The sequence below is a fragment of the Oncorhynchus nerka genome, linkage group LG14 (assembly GCF_034236695.1).
Source record: "Oncorhynchus nerka isolate Pitt River linkage group LG14, Oner_Uvic_2.0, whole genome shotgun sequence".
NCBI lineage: Eukaryota > Metazoa > Chordata > Actinopteri > Salmoniformes > Salmonidae > Oncorhynchus > Oncorhynchus nerka.
In genome coordinates this window covers 52,801,625-52,817,789 of record NC_088409.1, presented here as the reverse complement: position 1 = coordinate 52,817,789, position 16,165 = coordinate 52,801,625, and the positions used below count along the sequence as shown (strand labels likewise).

The following is a 16,165-nucleotide window of genomic DNA, read 5'->3' as shown; positions in this document are numbered from 1 at the left end:
GATCTTAGACAACCACATGAAGAGAAGGAGACACATAGGCGCCAGGACAGCTGGACATACCAAGGTCAGAGGGATATACAAAGGAGGGGGTCAGCCAAATGACCAACTGATGGATTATAGACATAGCCCACATATTTTTAAGACAGCTGAACACACTAAAACTAGAGGAGACACACAGTCTGCTGATCCGAGATAAAGACACACATACAAAGGAACACATTGAGCTAAGTGCAGGGAAAAAGCAAGGGTCTTGTCATCATTATAATCTGACGGAAAGCAGATATGGGCATTATTGGGCTGAACAAGCAGGATGCACGGATTGGGATGTAACCTCATTTGCATGTGGGATGGACTCATATGTTGTATGTGTATAAATCAGAGCGAGTGCTCTGAAAAAGGGTGTGTGTTCCGAGGACCACTCCGGCTTGCAATACGTTGCATTAAAAAGTCTATTATTGAATACACCAGTTCTTGAAAGCGTCATATTTGAACCGATTTTCCATGACAGAAATTGTTCGAAAGAGTTATCCACAATGATGCAAGAGGAGAATGGAGTAGAGAGACTGTTGAGACTTGTGGAGAAGGTATGCTTTTTGACAACATTTCCGTTTTAGGCTGTTCTGTCGGGTACATACATTTGTATCTCGTAAGGATTTGTCCAGTGTTTTATAGGCTACCTGCCATTATGATCATGAACACAAAGTAGGAAAGCATATTGGCTTTTTTATTCGCGGCATAAAAAACATTTTTATTTTTAGCAAACATTGCAACTGACAGTGGTTAACAATTGTGTTACTTTGTTTTACAATGATATAATTAGGAATTACAACGGTTTCTCGTACATTGTAACACACTCTATTCAACTCGGGGCTATGTGTTCTTCTGTACACGCCTTGGATGGTCATTCCATAGAACCAGGCTATTGGACAGACAGACAAGGATGGAGAGAGAACAAGACCAGTCAGTTCTGATATACTACTCTAATCATAGAAAGTTTGGCTTTGACTTGCCCAGGCTTGGGGTTGGGGTGTTTTTCAATGTAATATGTTACGGAATTTTGGGAGTACCTGTTCTATCCAGTGGTTCCCAAACCTTTTTGACCCAGCTCTTGTTTTGAGAAAATTTGAGTGATTTTGATAACTTAAATGTTTTATTTTCCTCAGAGATTTTCAGCTCGCCTGCTCAGGTATCCAAATCTGGAGAGATCCGACTGGAGTATGGAAAACAAGTAAAGGTAATATGGATGATTATAAACTGGGTGGTTTGAGCCTTGAATGCAGAAAGACGTGGCATATCATACCATGGGTATGAAACATTTATTGTTCCTGCTCCAATTACATTGGTAACCAGTTTATAATAGCAATAAGTCACCTGGGGGAGGGGGGGGGGTGATATATAACCAATATATCTTGGCTAAGGACTGTGTCCTAGCTCTCCACGTTGAGTCGTGCCTAAGAACAGCCCTTAGCCATTGTATATTGGCCATATACCACACCCCCAGGCCTTTTTCTTTTTAACATAGCTATTTACACAAGTGTTGTACAATGCCCCTAAACCCCTCAAAGGGAGAGAACTATGTGTTTGAGACTTAAATTAGAGAACATTTTAATACATTGATATCATCATCTTATTCCAATTCTCGAATTCCATTGTTGTAGATGGGCACACAACACATTGATTTTAAACAACCACAGGTCATGTGAATGATCCCTTGGGTTAAAAAAAAAAAAAAATGTTTTAATCTTCTCCTTTCCCCCTTCTGATGACCAGGTGGCGAATCGCATCTCTGCATGTCTGGCAGACATATCAGTGTGGATGACGGATCACCACCTCAAGCTGAACCTCGGCAAGACGGAGCTGCTCTTCCTCCCGGGGAAGGACTGCCCATGATCTCGCCATCACGGTTGACAACTCCATTGTGTCCTCCTCCCAGAGCGCTAAGAACCTTGGCGTGATCCTGGACAACACCCTGTCGTTCTCAACTAACATCAAGGCGGTGGCCCGTTCTTGTAGGTTCATGCTCTACAACATCCGCAGAGTACGACCCTGCCTCACACAGGAAGCAGCGCAGGTCCTAATCCAGGCACTTGTCATCTCCCGTCTGGATTACTGCAACTCGCTGTTGGCTGGGCTCCCTGCCTGTGCCATTAAACCCCTACAACTCATCCAGAACGCCGCAGCCCGTCTGGTGTTCAACCTTCCCAAGTTCTCTCACGTCACCCCGCTCCTCCGCTCTCTCCACTGGCTTCCAGTTGAAGCTCGCATCCGCTACAAGACCATGGTGCTTGCCTACGGAGCTGTGAGGGGAACGGCACCTCAGTACCTCCAGGCTCTGATCAGGCCCTACACCCAAACAAGGGCACTGCGTTCACCCACCTCTGGCCTGCTCGCCTCCCTACCACTGAGGAAGTACAGTTCCCGCGCAGCCCAGTCAAAACTGTTCGCTGCTCTGGCCCCCCAATGGTGGAACAAACTCCCTCACGACGCCAGGACAGCGGAGTCAATCACCACCTTCCGGAGACACCTGAAACCCCACCTCTTTCAGGAATACCTAGGATAGGATAAAGTAATCCTTCTCACCCCCCCTTAAAAGATTTAGATGCACTATTGTAAAGTGGCTGTTCCACTGGATGTCTTAAGGTGAACGCACCAATTTGTAAGTCGCTCTGGATAAGAGCGTCTGCTAAATGACTTAAATGTAAATGTAAATGTTCAGTTCCTATCAGTAAGAAGGCATTTTTATTTTTCAGTTACCAATGAATAAACCTCTTCAACCTATGGGGGCGCTAATGTCATTATTGGATAAAAAAACGTGCCCGTTTTAAGCGCAATGTTTTGTCACGAAAAGATGCTCGACTATGCATATAATTGCCAGTGTTGGAAAGAAAACACTCTGATGTTTTCAAAACTGCAAAGATATTATCTGTGAGTACCCCAGAACTGATCTTACAGGCGAAACCAAAATGAAACTTCAAACAGGAAATGAACAGGATTTTTGACGCTGTGTTTTACTAACGTCTCCTTATATGGCTGTGAATATGCTGTGAACGAGCTTATGCGCTCTGCCGTTCATCCAAGATGTCTGCAGCATTGTGACGTATTTGTAGGCATATCATTGGAAGATTGGCCATAAGAGACTACATTTGCCAGGGGGCCGTCCGGTGTCCTTTGTCTAAATTGGTGCGTAATTCCCAGTAACACTCATTTTGCCATGGGATACAGACAGAGAAGCACACTTCCAGGAACGATACCACATTGAAGAGATATGTAGAAAAACACCTTGAGGATTGATTCTAAACAACGTTTGCCATGTTTCAGTCGATATTATGGAGTTATTATGGAAAAAGTTTGGCGTTTTTATAACTGAATTTTCGTTTTTTTTTGGTAGCCAAACATGACGCAGAAAACGGACCGATTTCTCCTGCACAAATAATCTTTCAGGAAAACTGAACATTTGCTACCTAACTGAGAGTCTCCTCATTGAAAACATCCGAAGTTCTTCAAAGGTAAATGATTTATTGAATGTTTTTGCTGGTTTTTGTGAAAATGTTGCCTGGTGATGCTAACGCTAAATGCTAATGCTAAATGCTAACGCTAAATGCTAGTTTTGCTATGGTAGAGAAGCATATTTTTGAAAATCTGAGATGACAGTGTTGTTAACAAAAGGCTAAGCATGAGAGCTAGCATATTGATTTCATTTCATTTGCGATTTTCATGAATAGTTAACGTTGCGTTATGGTAATGGGCTTGAGGCTGTAGTCATGATCCCGGATCCGGGTTGGCTCGACGCAAGAAGTTAAGAGAAAGAGGGGAGGAGGAAAGAGGAATGTGGAACACTCAAGCACTTTCAAGATCCTGTTAGTTTTATCTTGTAACAATCATATGAATAGATTGTTGAATAGATTGCTCCGAATGGTATGCCAACACATAAATAAGTGTAAACATGATGCTGAGATATTACAGCCTTTTCTTCCAGTTCTTTGGGTTGCTGTCAGACTCGGAGAATGAAGAACCTGTTGGGAAGAGAACCAGAAATGTGTCTGCATTTGTTAGAAGAACAAAGACCTCGGCAGACTTCACAAGAGAGTACTGAAATCCCCTTGCTTCTATTATCAATGTTTGTTTTGTTTTTTTACATTGAAGGCTGCTTGTAACTGTAATAATGTCATTATTACAGTTGAATGTTGCTCACATTTACTCAATGCTGCAGTATTGATTCTTTGCACACATACATTTTCAAAGCCATTGAACGATTGATGTTACATTGAATGTTTTTTCTACTTATATTCAGTTATTTACTTAGTCCACTTTTCCCTCAGTGGTCTACAGACGAATGTGGTGCAGAGAAGCCAGAGCTGTACTGATACAGAGGAGGGAAGGCGAAAAATGAGGGTGTCTACTCATCTTCCTGGACTGGACAAGGTATAAAGCCGGGCTTTTTAAAGGAAGATTTTATTCCCTAAAATGGTCAGATGTTTATTTCTGAAAAGCTTTAAAAAGGTCCCGAACAGTCATTCTGATTCCATGTAAAATAGCCTTTTGAGTGACTAAAATACTGTATCAATCATATTTTGGGTAAAAGCTCAAACTTGTAGACATTCTTTTCTATCATGGCTAAGTTCTCTCTCATGGCTTACTACCAGGAAGTTTGAAAAGAGGCTGAGAGGGCTGGGAGTTTATATTCATGAACTTGTCTTGACTGATAGCTCTTTGATACGCCTACGTCAAGAAACTTTGATGCAAACAACATTGAAATTGGCATGTCTTTTCTGATGCGGTTCGCAGCAGCACAAACCAATGTGTTGACATGACAACTGCGTCAGTTTTGAACGACCCCCCCACCCCACCCCTTTGTTCCTTTGTGCCAGTAACTAGCGAACACCAGACACAGATGAAAGGGGAGACCTAAGTATCTTTGCTATATATGAATAGTGTAAACTTTTAATATTTGCTGACACCCTACAGTCAAATTTTGGCACCAGTAGAGTAGCTACAGTGCCTTCAGAAAGTATTCACACCACTCAACTTTTTCAACATTTTGTGTTACAGCCAGAATTTAAAATAGATTTTGTGTCACTTGCCTAAAGTGCATTACGGAAGTATTCAGACACCTCAACTTTTTCCACATTTTGTTACGTTACAGCCTTATTATAAAAGTGATTAAATTAATGTTTTTCCTTATCAATCTGCACACAACACCCCATAATGAGAAAGTGAAAAATAGTTTCCCTACGGTGAAGCAAGGTAGTGGCAGCATCATGCTGTGGGGATGTTTTTCAGCGGCAGGGACTGGGAGATTAGTCAGGATCAAGGGAAAGACGAGTGGAGCAAAGTACAGAGAGATCCTTGATGAAAACCTGCTCCAGAACACTCAGGACCTCAGACTTGTGTGACGGTTCACCTTCCAACAGCACAACGAGCCTAAGCACACAGCCAAGACAATGCAGGAGTGGCTTCGTTGACAAGTGTCTGAATGTCCTTGAGTGGCCCAGCCAGAGCTTAGACTTGAACCCAATCTAACATATATGGAGAGACATGAAAAAAATAGCTGTGCAGCAACGCTCCCCATCCAACCTGACCGAGCTTGAGAGGATCTGCAGAGATGGGAGAAACGCCCCAAATACAGGTGTGCCAAGCTTGTAGCGTCATACCCAAGAAGACTCAAGGCTGTAATCACTGTCAAAGGTTCTTCAACAAAGTACTGAGTAAAGGGTATGAATACTTATGTAAATATGATATTTCAGTTTTTTTATGAATTTGCAAAAATTTCTAAACCTGTTTTTGCTTTGTCATTATGGGGTATTGTGTGTAGATTTATGAATGAGGGGGCAAAAAACAATTTTTATATAAAAAAATAATTATATCAAAGTAGAATTATGTTTGCCATTTTTACAAATTTAATTAAAGGAAAAGCTGAATTGTCTTGAGTCATTAAGTATTCAACCCCATTGTTATCTCAGGCATAACATGTTCAGGAGTAAACATTTGCTTAACAAATCAAATCAGATACAACGGGTGTAGAACTTACCGTGAAATGGTTTCTTACAGGCCCTTAACCAACAATGCAGTTTAAGAAAATGGAGTTAAGAGATTTACTAAATAAACTATAAAGTAAAAAATAATTATATAAAAACATCTGAAAAGTAACTAAATTTGATTCATTTGTTCGCCTGTTAAGGAGCCTTTTGGACCTAGACTTGGTGCTCCGGTACCGCTTGTCCTGTGGTAGCAGAGAAAAGTCGGTGACTGGAGCATTTTTGGGCCTACCTCTGACGTCGCCTAGTATATACCCTACTGTTCAAAAGTTTGGGGTCACTTAGAAATGTCCTCTGCCTTCTAGGCATAGTTGCAAAGAAGAAGCCATATCTCAGACTGGCCAATATAAATAGATTAAGATTGGCAAAGAATACAGACACTGGACAGAGGAACTCTGCCTGGGCGGCAGGGTAGCCTAGTGGTTAGAGCGTTGGTCTAGTAACCGGAAGGTTGTAAGTTCAAACCCCTCTGTCGTTCTGCCCCTGAACAGGCAGTTAACCCACTGTTCCTAGGCCGTCGTTGAAAATAAGAATTTGTTCTTAACTGACGTGCCTAGTTAAATAAAGGTAAAATAAATAAATAAAAAAAAGGCCAGCATCCCGAAGTTGCCTGTTGACGTTGAGACTGGTGTTTTTTCGGGTACTATTTAATGAAGCTGCCAGTTAAGGACTTATGAGGCGTCTGTTTCTCAAACTAGACATTCATGTACTTGTCCTCTTGCTCAGTTGTGCACCGAGGCCTCCCTCTCTTTCTATTCTGGTTAGAGACGGTTTGTGCTGTTCTGTGAAGGGAGTAGACAGCGTTGTACGAGATCTTCAGTTTCTTGGCAATTTCTCGCATGGAATAGCCTTAATTTCTTAGAACAAGAATAGACTGCCGAGTTTCAGAAGAAGGTATTTGTTTCTGGCCATTTTGAGCCTGTAATCGAACCCATAAGTGCTGATGCTCCAGATACTCAACTAGTCTAAAGGAGGCCAGTTTTATTGCTTCTTTAATCAACCCAACAGTTTTCAGCTGTGCTAACATAATTTCAAAAGGTTTTCTAATGATTTATTAACCTTTTAAAATTATAAACTTGGATTAGCTAACAACGTGCCATTGGAACACAGGAGTCATGGTTGCTGATAATGGGCCTCTATATGCCTATGTAGAGATTCCGTAACAAATCAGCTATTTCCAGCTACAATAGTCATTTACAACATTAACGATGTCTACACTGTACTTCTGATCAATTTGATGTTATTCTAATGGACAAAAAAAATAGCTTTTCTTTCAAAACAAGGACATTTCTAAGTGACCCCAAACTTTTGAATGTTAGTGTAGATCCTGGATGGCAGAAAACTTGGCCCTCTGTAGTGCCTTATGGTCAGATGCCGAGCAGTTGCCATACCAGGTGGTGATTCAACCAGTCAGGATACTCTCAATGGTGCAGAACTTTTTGAGGATCTGGAGACCCAAGCCACATTTTTTTCAGTCTCTGGAGGGGGAAAAGGTGTCGTCGTGCCCTCTTCACAACTTTCTTGGTGTGTTTGGACCATGATAGTTTGTTGGTGATGTGGACATCAAGGATCTTAAAACTCTCGAACTGCTCCACTACAGCCCCGTCGATGTGAATTGTGGTGTGTTCAGCCTCCCTTTTCCTGTAGTCCATGATCATCTCCTTTGTCTTGCTCACGTTGAGGGAGGTTGTTGTCCTGGCACCCCACTGCCAGATCTCTGACCTCCTCCCTACAGGCTGTCTCATTGTTCTCTGTGATCAGGCCTACCACCTTTGTGTTGTCAGCAAACTTAACGATAGTGTTGGAGGCGAGCTTGCCACGCAGTCGTGGGTGAATAGGGAGTGCAGGAGGGGATTAACCACGCACCCCTGAGGGAACCCCATGTTGAGGATCAGTGTGGCAGATGTGTTATTGCATACCCTCACCACCTGGGGGCAGCCTTTCAGGAAGTCCAGGATCCAGTTGCAGAGGGAGGTGTTTAGTTCCAGGGTCCTTAGTTTAGCTTTTTTGGGCACTATGGTGTTGAACGTTGAGCTGTAGTCAATGAATAGCATTCTCACAAGTCACCTACGCTGCAATCAACTTGCAATAATAGTGTTTAACATGAGTTTTGAATGACTACCTCATGTCTGTACCCCACACACATACAATTTTCTGTAAGGTCTCTGTCATGCAGTGAATTTCAAACACAGATTCAAACACAAAGACCAGGGAGGATTTCCAATGCCTTGCAAAGAAGGGCACCTATTGGTAGAAAAGAAAGCAGTTGCCAGAGAGAAAGGAAACCGCTCAGAGATTTAACCATAAGGCCAATTGTTATGTTCTGTTAATTACTGATGTCCCCTTTAAGGATGGAGCACCCTTGGTCATGCGCAGTATTGTTCTATGTTATTCTGGTACTAACTAGTTTGAGTAAATGTGAAGCTCCAGTTCAATTGCTTGTATTCCGAGTCTTTCTTATTACATAAATAAGTACTAAGTGTTAAGACACTACAATGGCGACGAGGATGATTACCTGCAGTGTGCATCACGAATACAGATGGAGTTCGTAGGAAGAGAGGAAGATTTTGACCCTGTAGCACAACAGCTAGCAAGCAGTGAAAACGAGGGGAGAGCTGACGAGAACGAGGCGGCAGATCAAAGACCTGTGGAGCCGGAGGTAAAGAGAATGGCTAGCATCGGGAAAATAGATGTGTTTGATGACACGCAAGAAAACTGGGCAGCTTACATTGAACGACTGGAACAGTACTTCATTGCAAACGACATTGCTGATAACAAAAGAGTACCAGCGTTGTTGAGTTTAATTGGCCCAAAACCATACAGTTTGCTAAGAGATCTGACTGCCCCTCTGAAGCCCTCAAATAAAACATTCACAGAGATTGTGGAGATATTGCAAAATCACCTATCACCTAAACCACTCCTCATCGCGGAACGTTTTCGTTTCCACAAGAGAGATCAGAATGAGGGGGAGGGGGTTAGTACATATGTAGCAGTGTTGAAGAAACTGTCGGAACATTGCCAGTTGGGAGAGAACCTAAATGACACATTAAGGGATAGATTTGTTTGTGGACTGAAACATGAACACATTCAAAAACGTTTGCTCACAGAATCAGAGCTCACGTTTGCAAAGGCTGTTGAAATTGCTGTGGCTATGGAAATCGCGACTAAAGATGCATTTGAGTTGCAAAGTAAAGAAGTACTGACCTGTCACAAATTTCCCTGCACAAGTTTTCACGCAGTCGACAGCGCCCCCGTGTGGCCGAAAAATGCAACAGGTGTGACAGAGATGGTCACAGAGCAGAGGATTGCCGTTTCAAAGACGAAATTTGTCACAAATGCAGTAGAAGGGGGCACATTCAAAGAGCATGCAAAGCAAAATTCAGTCACAACAGGAAAACTGAGAAAATTAAAGGGTCTGTGAATGCACTAGCAGAGAACAGTGGCAGTGATTCAGATGAACGATTAATTGGTACAATGGAGTTAAACACAGTGACTTCTCCCAGCAGTAGCATAATATGGGTGACACCAGATATCGAAGGCAAACCCCTCAAAATGGAGCTGGACACAGGATCTGCAGTGTCTATAATTTCCACTACTGTCTACAATGAGCATTTTAAGGCTATCAAGCTGAAGAACACAAATGTGTTGCTGAAGACATACTCAGGAGAGAGATTGAGTCCAATGGGGGCGTTGCAAGTCAGAGTGCATTATGGGGGCAAACACAGCAGTTACAGCTGTATGTTGTGCCTGGAACTGGCCCCCCATTATTTGGCAGGGAATGGCTTTCAAAAATAAAGCTGAATTGGTGTGACTTGAAAATGCTCCACACGTTCCAGTCCAAAGAGAAAGGCACAGACCAAACACTGGAACACTTGCGGAAGAAATACAACACAGTTTTCAGTGATCAGATGGGAACAGTAAAAGGCTTCACAGCAAAACTTGTACTAAGAGATGATGCAACCCCAAAATTCTGCAAAGCCAGATCTGTTCCATACTCCCTGAGACCAAAGGTGGAAGCGGAAATCGATCGCTTGCAGGATACAGGGATCCTGACGAAAGTGGACAGAAGCGAATGGGCCACACCCATAGTTCCTATTGTGAAGAAAGACGGGTCTGTTAGAATGTGTGGGGACTTCAAGGTAACTGTGAATCCAATGTTGCATGTGGACCAATACCCCCTACCACGTCTGGATGACATCTTTGCTGCACTAGCTGGTGGGAAACACTTCAGTAAAATCGATCTGAAACAGGCTTACCTGCAGCTACCGGTTGAAGAGAGTTCCAAACAGTACCTGACAATAAACACACACAAAGGTCTATACAGGTATAACCGCCTGGTTTTTGGCATTGCATCAGCCCCAGCCATTTGGCAACGAACTATTGACCAGATTTTGCAAGGAATCCCAGGAACCCAGTGTATCCTGGATGACATGATCATAACAGGACGCACCGACAAAGAGCACCTGGCTAACCTGGAAGAGGTCCTGAAAAGACTGAAAGAGTATGGTCTACAGGCAAACTTAAAGAAGTGTGAGTTCTTCAAAGACAAGATTGTCTTCTGTGGATATGAGATTGACTGCAATGGATTGCACAAAACACAGGACAAAATCGAGGCAGTGGTACAGGCACCACGACCACAAAATATCACAGAAGTGAGATCTTTCATGGGACTGATCAATTACTACAGAAGATTCCTCCCAAACCTTTCAGCAGTACTCCAGCCTCTAAATCAGCTCCTGGAAAAGAATAGGACATGGCGGTGGACAGAGCAGTGTGAAAATGCATTTCTGGAGGCAAAACGGCTCATAACATCTGAACAGGTCCTGATGCATTACGACCCTGAAATGCCAGTGAAGTTGGCTTGTGATGCGTCCCCTTATGGATTAGGGGCAGTCCTTTCACACACACTGAAAGATGGGTCAGAGAGGCCAGTTGCATTCGCGTCACGAACATTGAATGATGCAGAGAAAAACTACTCACAAATCGACAAAGAAGCACTGGCACTAGTGTGGGGCGTCAAGAAATTCCACGCATACCTATATGGCAAGCGTTTCACACTGGTTACAGATCACCAGCCGTTGCTTTCCATTTTCAGTCCAAAGAAATGCATTCCGGCAATGACAGCAGCCAGGTTACAGCGATATGCCCTGTTCCTTGCCAGTCATATGTATGACATTGAGTTTAAGCCGTCATCCCTCCACACAAATGCAGATGGATTATCCAGACTGCCGTGTACAAGAGAAAGACAAAGGAGGGTGGATGCAGTGGACATGTTCCATACCGCTCAGCTTGAGGCACTACCAGTCACAAGCACAGTTATCAAACAGGAGACAAGGAAAGATGTGACCTTGTCAAAAGTGTACACCTACACCATGTCAGGATGGCCAGCTACTGGCAGAAAGGAGCTGACTCCGTATTTCCAGCGGAGAAACGAAATTACAACGTACCAAGGATGTTTGATGTGGGGAATGAGAGTCATGATACCCCAGAAATGCCAACATCTAGTCTTGCAGCAACTACATGAAGGTCATGTTGGAATTGTCAAAATGAAGCTGCTCGCGAGGAGCCACTTCTGGTGGCCAGGTCTGGACCAACAGATAGAAAATATGGCAAAGAACTGTAGTGGATGTTTGGAAACCCTTCACATGCCTGCTCCTGTCCCAGTCCACCCATGGGAATGGCCCGCAGAGCCATGGCAGAGAATTCATGTGGACTACGCTGGTCCCTTTGAAAAGCACATGTTTCTGGTTATAGTTGATGCCCATTCCAAATGGCCAGAGGTGTTTTGCACTGACTCCTCCACCTCAGCTCAGACGATAGAGTGTCTCAGAACAACGTTTGCACGTTTCGGTTTGCCACTGCAGCTGGTAAGTGACAACGCGCAAGTTTTTGTAAGTGACGAGTTTACAAGATTCATGTCAGTAAATGGAATCAAACACTCAACCTCAGCTCCGTACCACCCTGCCACCAATGGGCTGGCAGAACGCTTTGTGCAAACCCTAAAGCAAGGACTCCGTGCAGCAAAACGAGACGAAGGGACTTTGCAAACAAAACTGGCCAAGTTCCTGGCCTCCTACCGAAACACCCCACATGCCACGACAAATGAAAGCCCAGCCGCACTGATGTTCGGAAGGCCTCTCCGCACACAGCTGGACATCATGAAGCCAAACAGGCGTAATGAAGTGCTGAACAAACAAGCCAAGATGCTCTCCGGTGGCCGGGAGCGCCATCTCCAAACAGGACAGGAAGTGATGGTGCGAGACTACAGAAGAGGAGGGAAATGGACAAGAGGGACCATACACACACAAACGGGACCCAGAACTTACCAGGTTCAAGTGAGCCCAGACATAATGTGGCGGCGTCACATTAACCAAATGCATTCCACGGAAAACAGCACAACAATCGAGAGAGAACAGGCACAGAGAGCTCCTGAGAGTGACACACAGGGAACTGTAGAGGACGGTGGGGCAGTAGAGAGACCCCAGGCTGAAAGAAGGGAACGTGTTGATGAAGGTGCTGCTATAGCAGACGCTATAATGGAACAAGCACACACTGAGGATGTTCAGGAGCCTCCAGACAATCCGAGGCGCTACCCAGAACGAAGGCACCGTCCACCAGACAGACTAGACTTATAAACAAACAAACAAAAACGAACTGTTCAAGTTCAAATTAAAAGATGCAAAATAACTACAAGAAGTTCTGGGAAATGTTTCAGTTGTGGTTTGGTAAAAGTAACTCTGATTGTATAAGAGAAGGAATGTTATGTTCTGTTAATTACTGATGTCCCCTTTAAGGATGGAGCACCCTTGGTCATGCGCAGTATTGTTCTATGTTATTCTGGTACTAACTAGTTTGAGTAAATGTGAAGCTCCAGTTCAATTGCTTGTATTCCGAGTCTTTCTTATTACATAAATAAGTACTAAGTGTTAAGACACTACACCAATGGTGACATTTAAAACAATTAATTTAATGGCTGTGATAGGAGAAAATATTAAGGATAGATGAACAACATTGTAGTTACTCCATAATACTAACCTAAATGAGAGTGAAAAGAAGTAAGCCTGTACAGAATAAAAATATTCCAAAACATGCATCCTGTTTGCAATAAGGCACTAATGTAAAAGTGCTAAAAATGTGGCAAAGAAATGAACATTATGTCCTGAATTACAAAGCATTCTGTTTTGGGGCAAATCCAAAACAACACATCACTTCATATTTTCAAGTATGGGGGTGGCTGCATCATGTTACGGGTATGCTTATCATCGAAATGGAATAGAGCTAAGCACAGACAAAATCTAAGATGATAACCTGGTTGTCTGCTTTCCAACAATTTACTACAATAAACTAAAACACAAGGCCAAATATACACTGGAGTTGCTTACCAAGACGTTCCTGAGTGGCTTTGTTACATTTTTACTTAAATAGGCTTGAAAACCTATGGCAAGACTTGAAAATGGCTGTCTAGCAATGATCAACAACCATTTTGAATAATTTAAAAAGAATGTGCAAATATTGTACAATCCAGGTGTGCAAAGCTCTTAGACTTACCCAGAAAGACTCACAGCTGTCATTTGCAAAAATTTCAAAAAATGTGTTCACTTTGTCATGGGGTATAGTGTGTAGATGGGTAAGACATTTTGAATTCAGGGTGTAGCACAACAAAATTTGGAGTAAGTCCATACTTTCTGAAGGTACTGCATACAAACCACGCCCCTCCGCAAACTTGCCTTCTCCGCTGTTGGTTACAAGGTGGTACTTATTTAAATTAGGTAAGAGAATATCATAGTTAGGGTGATGTCCAATGTTTCCTCTAAGCTGTGTGTGTGCACAGGACTGCATGGCAGAAGAAATGACAGGCCGCGCAGAGGGGCAAGAGATTGAACTTCACTGAGTTCACCACATTAGTTTGCAATATATAGATCAATGTTTTTTTTCTGTGATCAAATCAACGTTATCAGTCCCTTTTCAATGCAACAAACCAAATCTAACTTTCCTAAGATTGAGTCTGTGATTTTGTTGTAGGCATAGCCAGAGCACAATGCAGTACAATTCGTCCGGGTAGCCGATGAGGGGTCTTTCAATAACCTGCAAGTGAATGAATGCGCTTTTCAGATCAGAGCTGCACATGTTAACATGTATTGATATTGTTTGCTAGTTAGTGAGTTATTAGCCCATGTGTAGGTCAGCAATGGCTACATTTTAAGCTGTCTTTAAAAAGGGGCCGTGTTGTAATTTGAGACAGGCTTGAATATGCAAATAAGCCAATGGGCAGAGGGGTAGCCTACAGTGTCTAATTCTCTGCATGGTAATAATAATACAATTTATTTTGTAAAGTGGTTTCTTGCATCATACAATAGAATGCAATTTACACTCACCTATTTGGCTCATGGTGTTAGACTAAGTAAAAAATCATACATTTATGTCAAGCCCTTCATAATGTTAAAATGTTTTTAAGTCTTATGAAATGTAGGCCTGTAATTTGCTCAGTACCCCAAAAACTTTGAGGGAGCATTGGGGATATCACCCTAATGTCACCCTACCCTTAATAATCCTGCCTCATTGAATCTAAGTGTTTAACATGGGATGGGACCAGTAACTTTATGATCAAACTTGATCAATGTAGAAGCAACAGTAATTTTTTGTACTTTGGTAATCATACTTTGATCTGGTTTCATCAAAATAATCAAATTTCATGAAAAATATGATTTTGACTTCATGACCTTTTAAAACATTGCTCTTCCTCTTTTTGTTGGTTTGTTGTCTCTGTACAGGCAAGTATTTCTCTCAGCAACAATGCAGGAATCCTTCTGTCCTCTGAGAACAGCCAATCTCTTTCGGCACCCATAATTATCCAAGACAAGAGGCATAGCTGGCGAGGCGTCATCATGGCTTCATCAACACCTTTTATGGTCCCCCAGTCGAAACAGGAGAGGTCCATTAGCCCTGAGAGCAATGACAGTATCTCTGAGGAGCTGAATCACTTCAAGCCAATAGTGTGTTCGCCGTGCACCCCACCAAAGCGGCTACCAGACGGGCGAGTGATGGAACCCACAATTGTGAAGTCTACCCCACGGAACTTATTCCGCAGCCTGGAGAGGCCCACCAGCTATGAAGCCAGCCCTACTATCCTCCAGGAATGGAAGCAGATAGAGGTGGACCGTCAGTCTGTCAAAGTGACCTCAAAGGGCACCTTGACCAGCCCCATAAACGTGGACCTTGTTTTCAAATCAAGCCCCATAGAGAAGGATGGCAAGCCCTCTAGCAGCAAATAAGGAAAAAGAACACTTGGGTAGGTGTGCCAATACTGATTCCTCTGGGCAAGAGAATGAAATAACTTGTATACATAATAAACAAAGAGTGATATTTTACCAGGCCATTGGAGAGATGGCCCTCCATCAAAAACAATTCACAAAGTTTCATACTCCATTTGTACCTTTAAACAGTGAGGAGACTGTAACTGAGTGTGGGGTTTCTTCAGAGTCTGTGGTGATACCTGTATCACATTGTGGACCAACTTCAATTAATCAAAATCCAACCTTAGTCCCACACAATATAAATGTCAGTGTTAGGGGTTGCAATCTTAAATCAAAGGACTCACAGGATCAGAGAAAATATTGGGACAATAGAAATGGTGCCTGGAACAAACCTACCTCAAGGAGGGGTAAGAAGAGGAGCCAGAAGACAAAACACCTGGAAGAGACCGAGTCTGGACTCAAGAGGCCAAGATCCCAGAGCCAATATGGTTTCAATATAGATTGTGCACAGGCTGACCTGTACATTCAACAGGTACAGCAAGTGAGTGAGGATAGAGCGCTAGTGTTGAATCTTCAAAGACAGTTTGACAGGGAACAGCAACAAGTAGACAAGCAAAAGACCAGTTTTGACAAGTACTTTCTCAGGTCCTGCAGTGAAAACAGAATCGAATGCAATCCACGTAGATCAGGAAGAATTTCCAAAAGGAATGAGCCCTTTTATTGCAATTATTAAATGGTTATTCTTGTGCCTTTTTAAATGATTAAAATCTGCAACTTCTTGCATACAAGAACTATGTTGTTTTTGCTGACCATGTTCCAAATTCAGTGCTTTTAAAGATTAACTTAGATTTAGTTTCTACGAACATGATTTTGCTG

The 16,165-nt window shown here is 42.8% G+C and overlaps 1 protein-coding gene across 1 annotated transcript; it reads left to right on the top strand.

The window, feature by feature from the left end:
* Nucleotides 1–2,278: 2,278 nt before the first annotated feature.
* LOC115141461 (E3 ubiquitin-protein ligase RNF169-like) lies at nucleotides 2,279–15,392 on the top strand. The gene is made up of 3 exons (XM_029680342.2): nucleotides 2,279–4,086; nucleotides 4,320–4,422; nucleotides 14,807–15,392. Exons 1-3 carry the CDS (start codon nucleotides 3,944–3,946, stop codon nucleotides 15,305–15,307), a joined length of 747 nt encoding a protein of 248 aa, XP_029536202.1. The 5' UTR covers nucleotides 2,279–3,943; the 3' UTR covers nucleotides 15,308–15,392.
* Nucleotides 15,393–16,165: the final 773 nt, after the last annotated feature.

Coding starts and splice junctions, on each gene's coding strand:
- LOC115141461 (XM_029680342.2), top strand. CDS start 3,944: ATGATGCTGAGATATTACAGCCTTTTCTTCCAGTTCTTTGGGTTGCTG. Junction 4,087..4,319: donor TCGGCAGACTTCACAAGAGA/GTACTGAAATCC, acceptor CTTTTCCCTCAG/TGGTCTACAGACGAATGTGG. Junction 4,423..14,806: donor ATCTTCCTGGACTGGACAAG/GTATAAAGCCGG, acceptor GTCTCTGTACAG/GCAAGTATTTCTCTCAGCAA.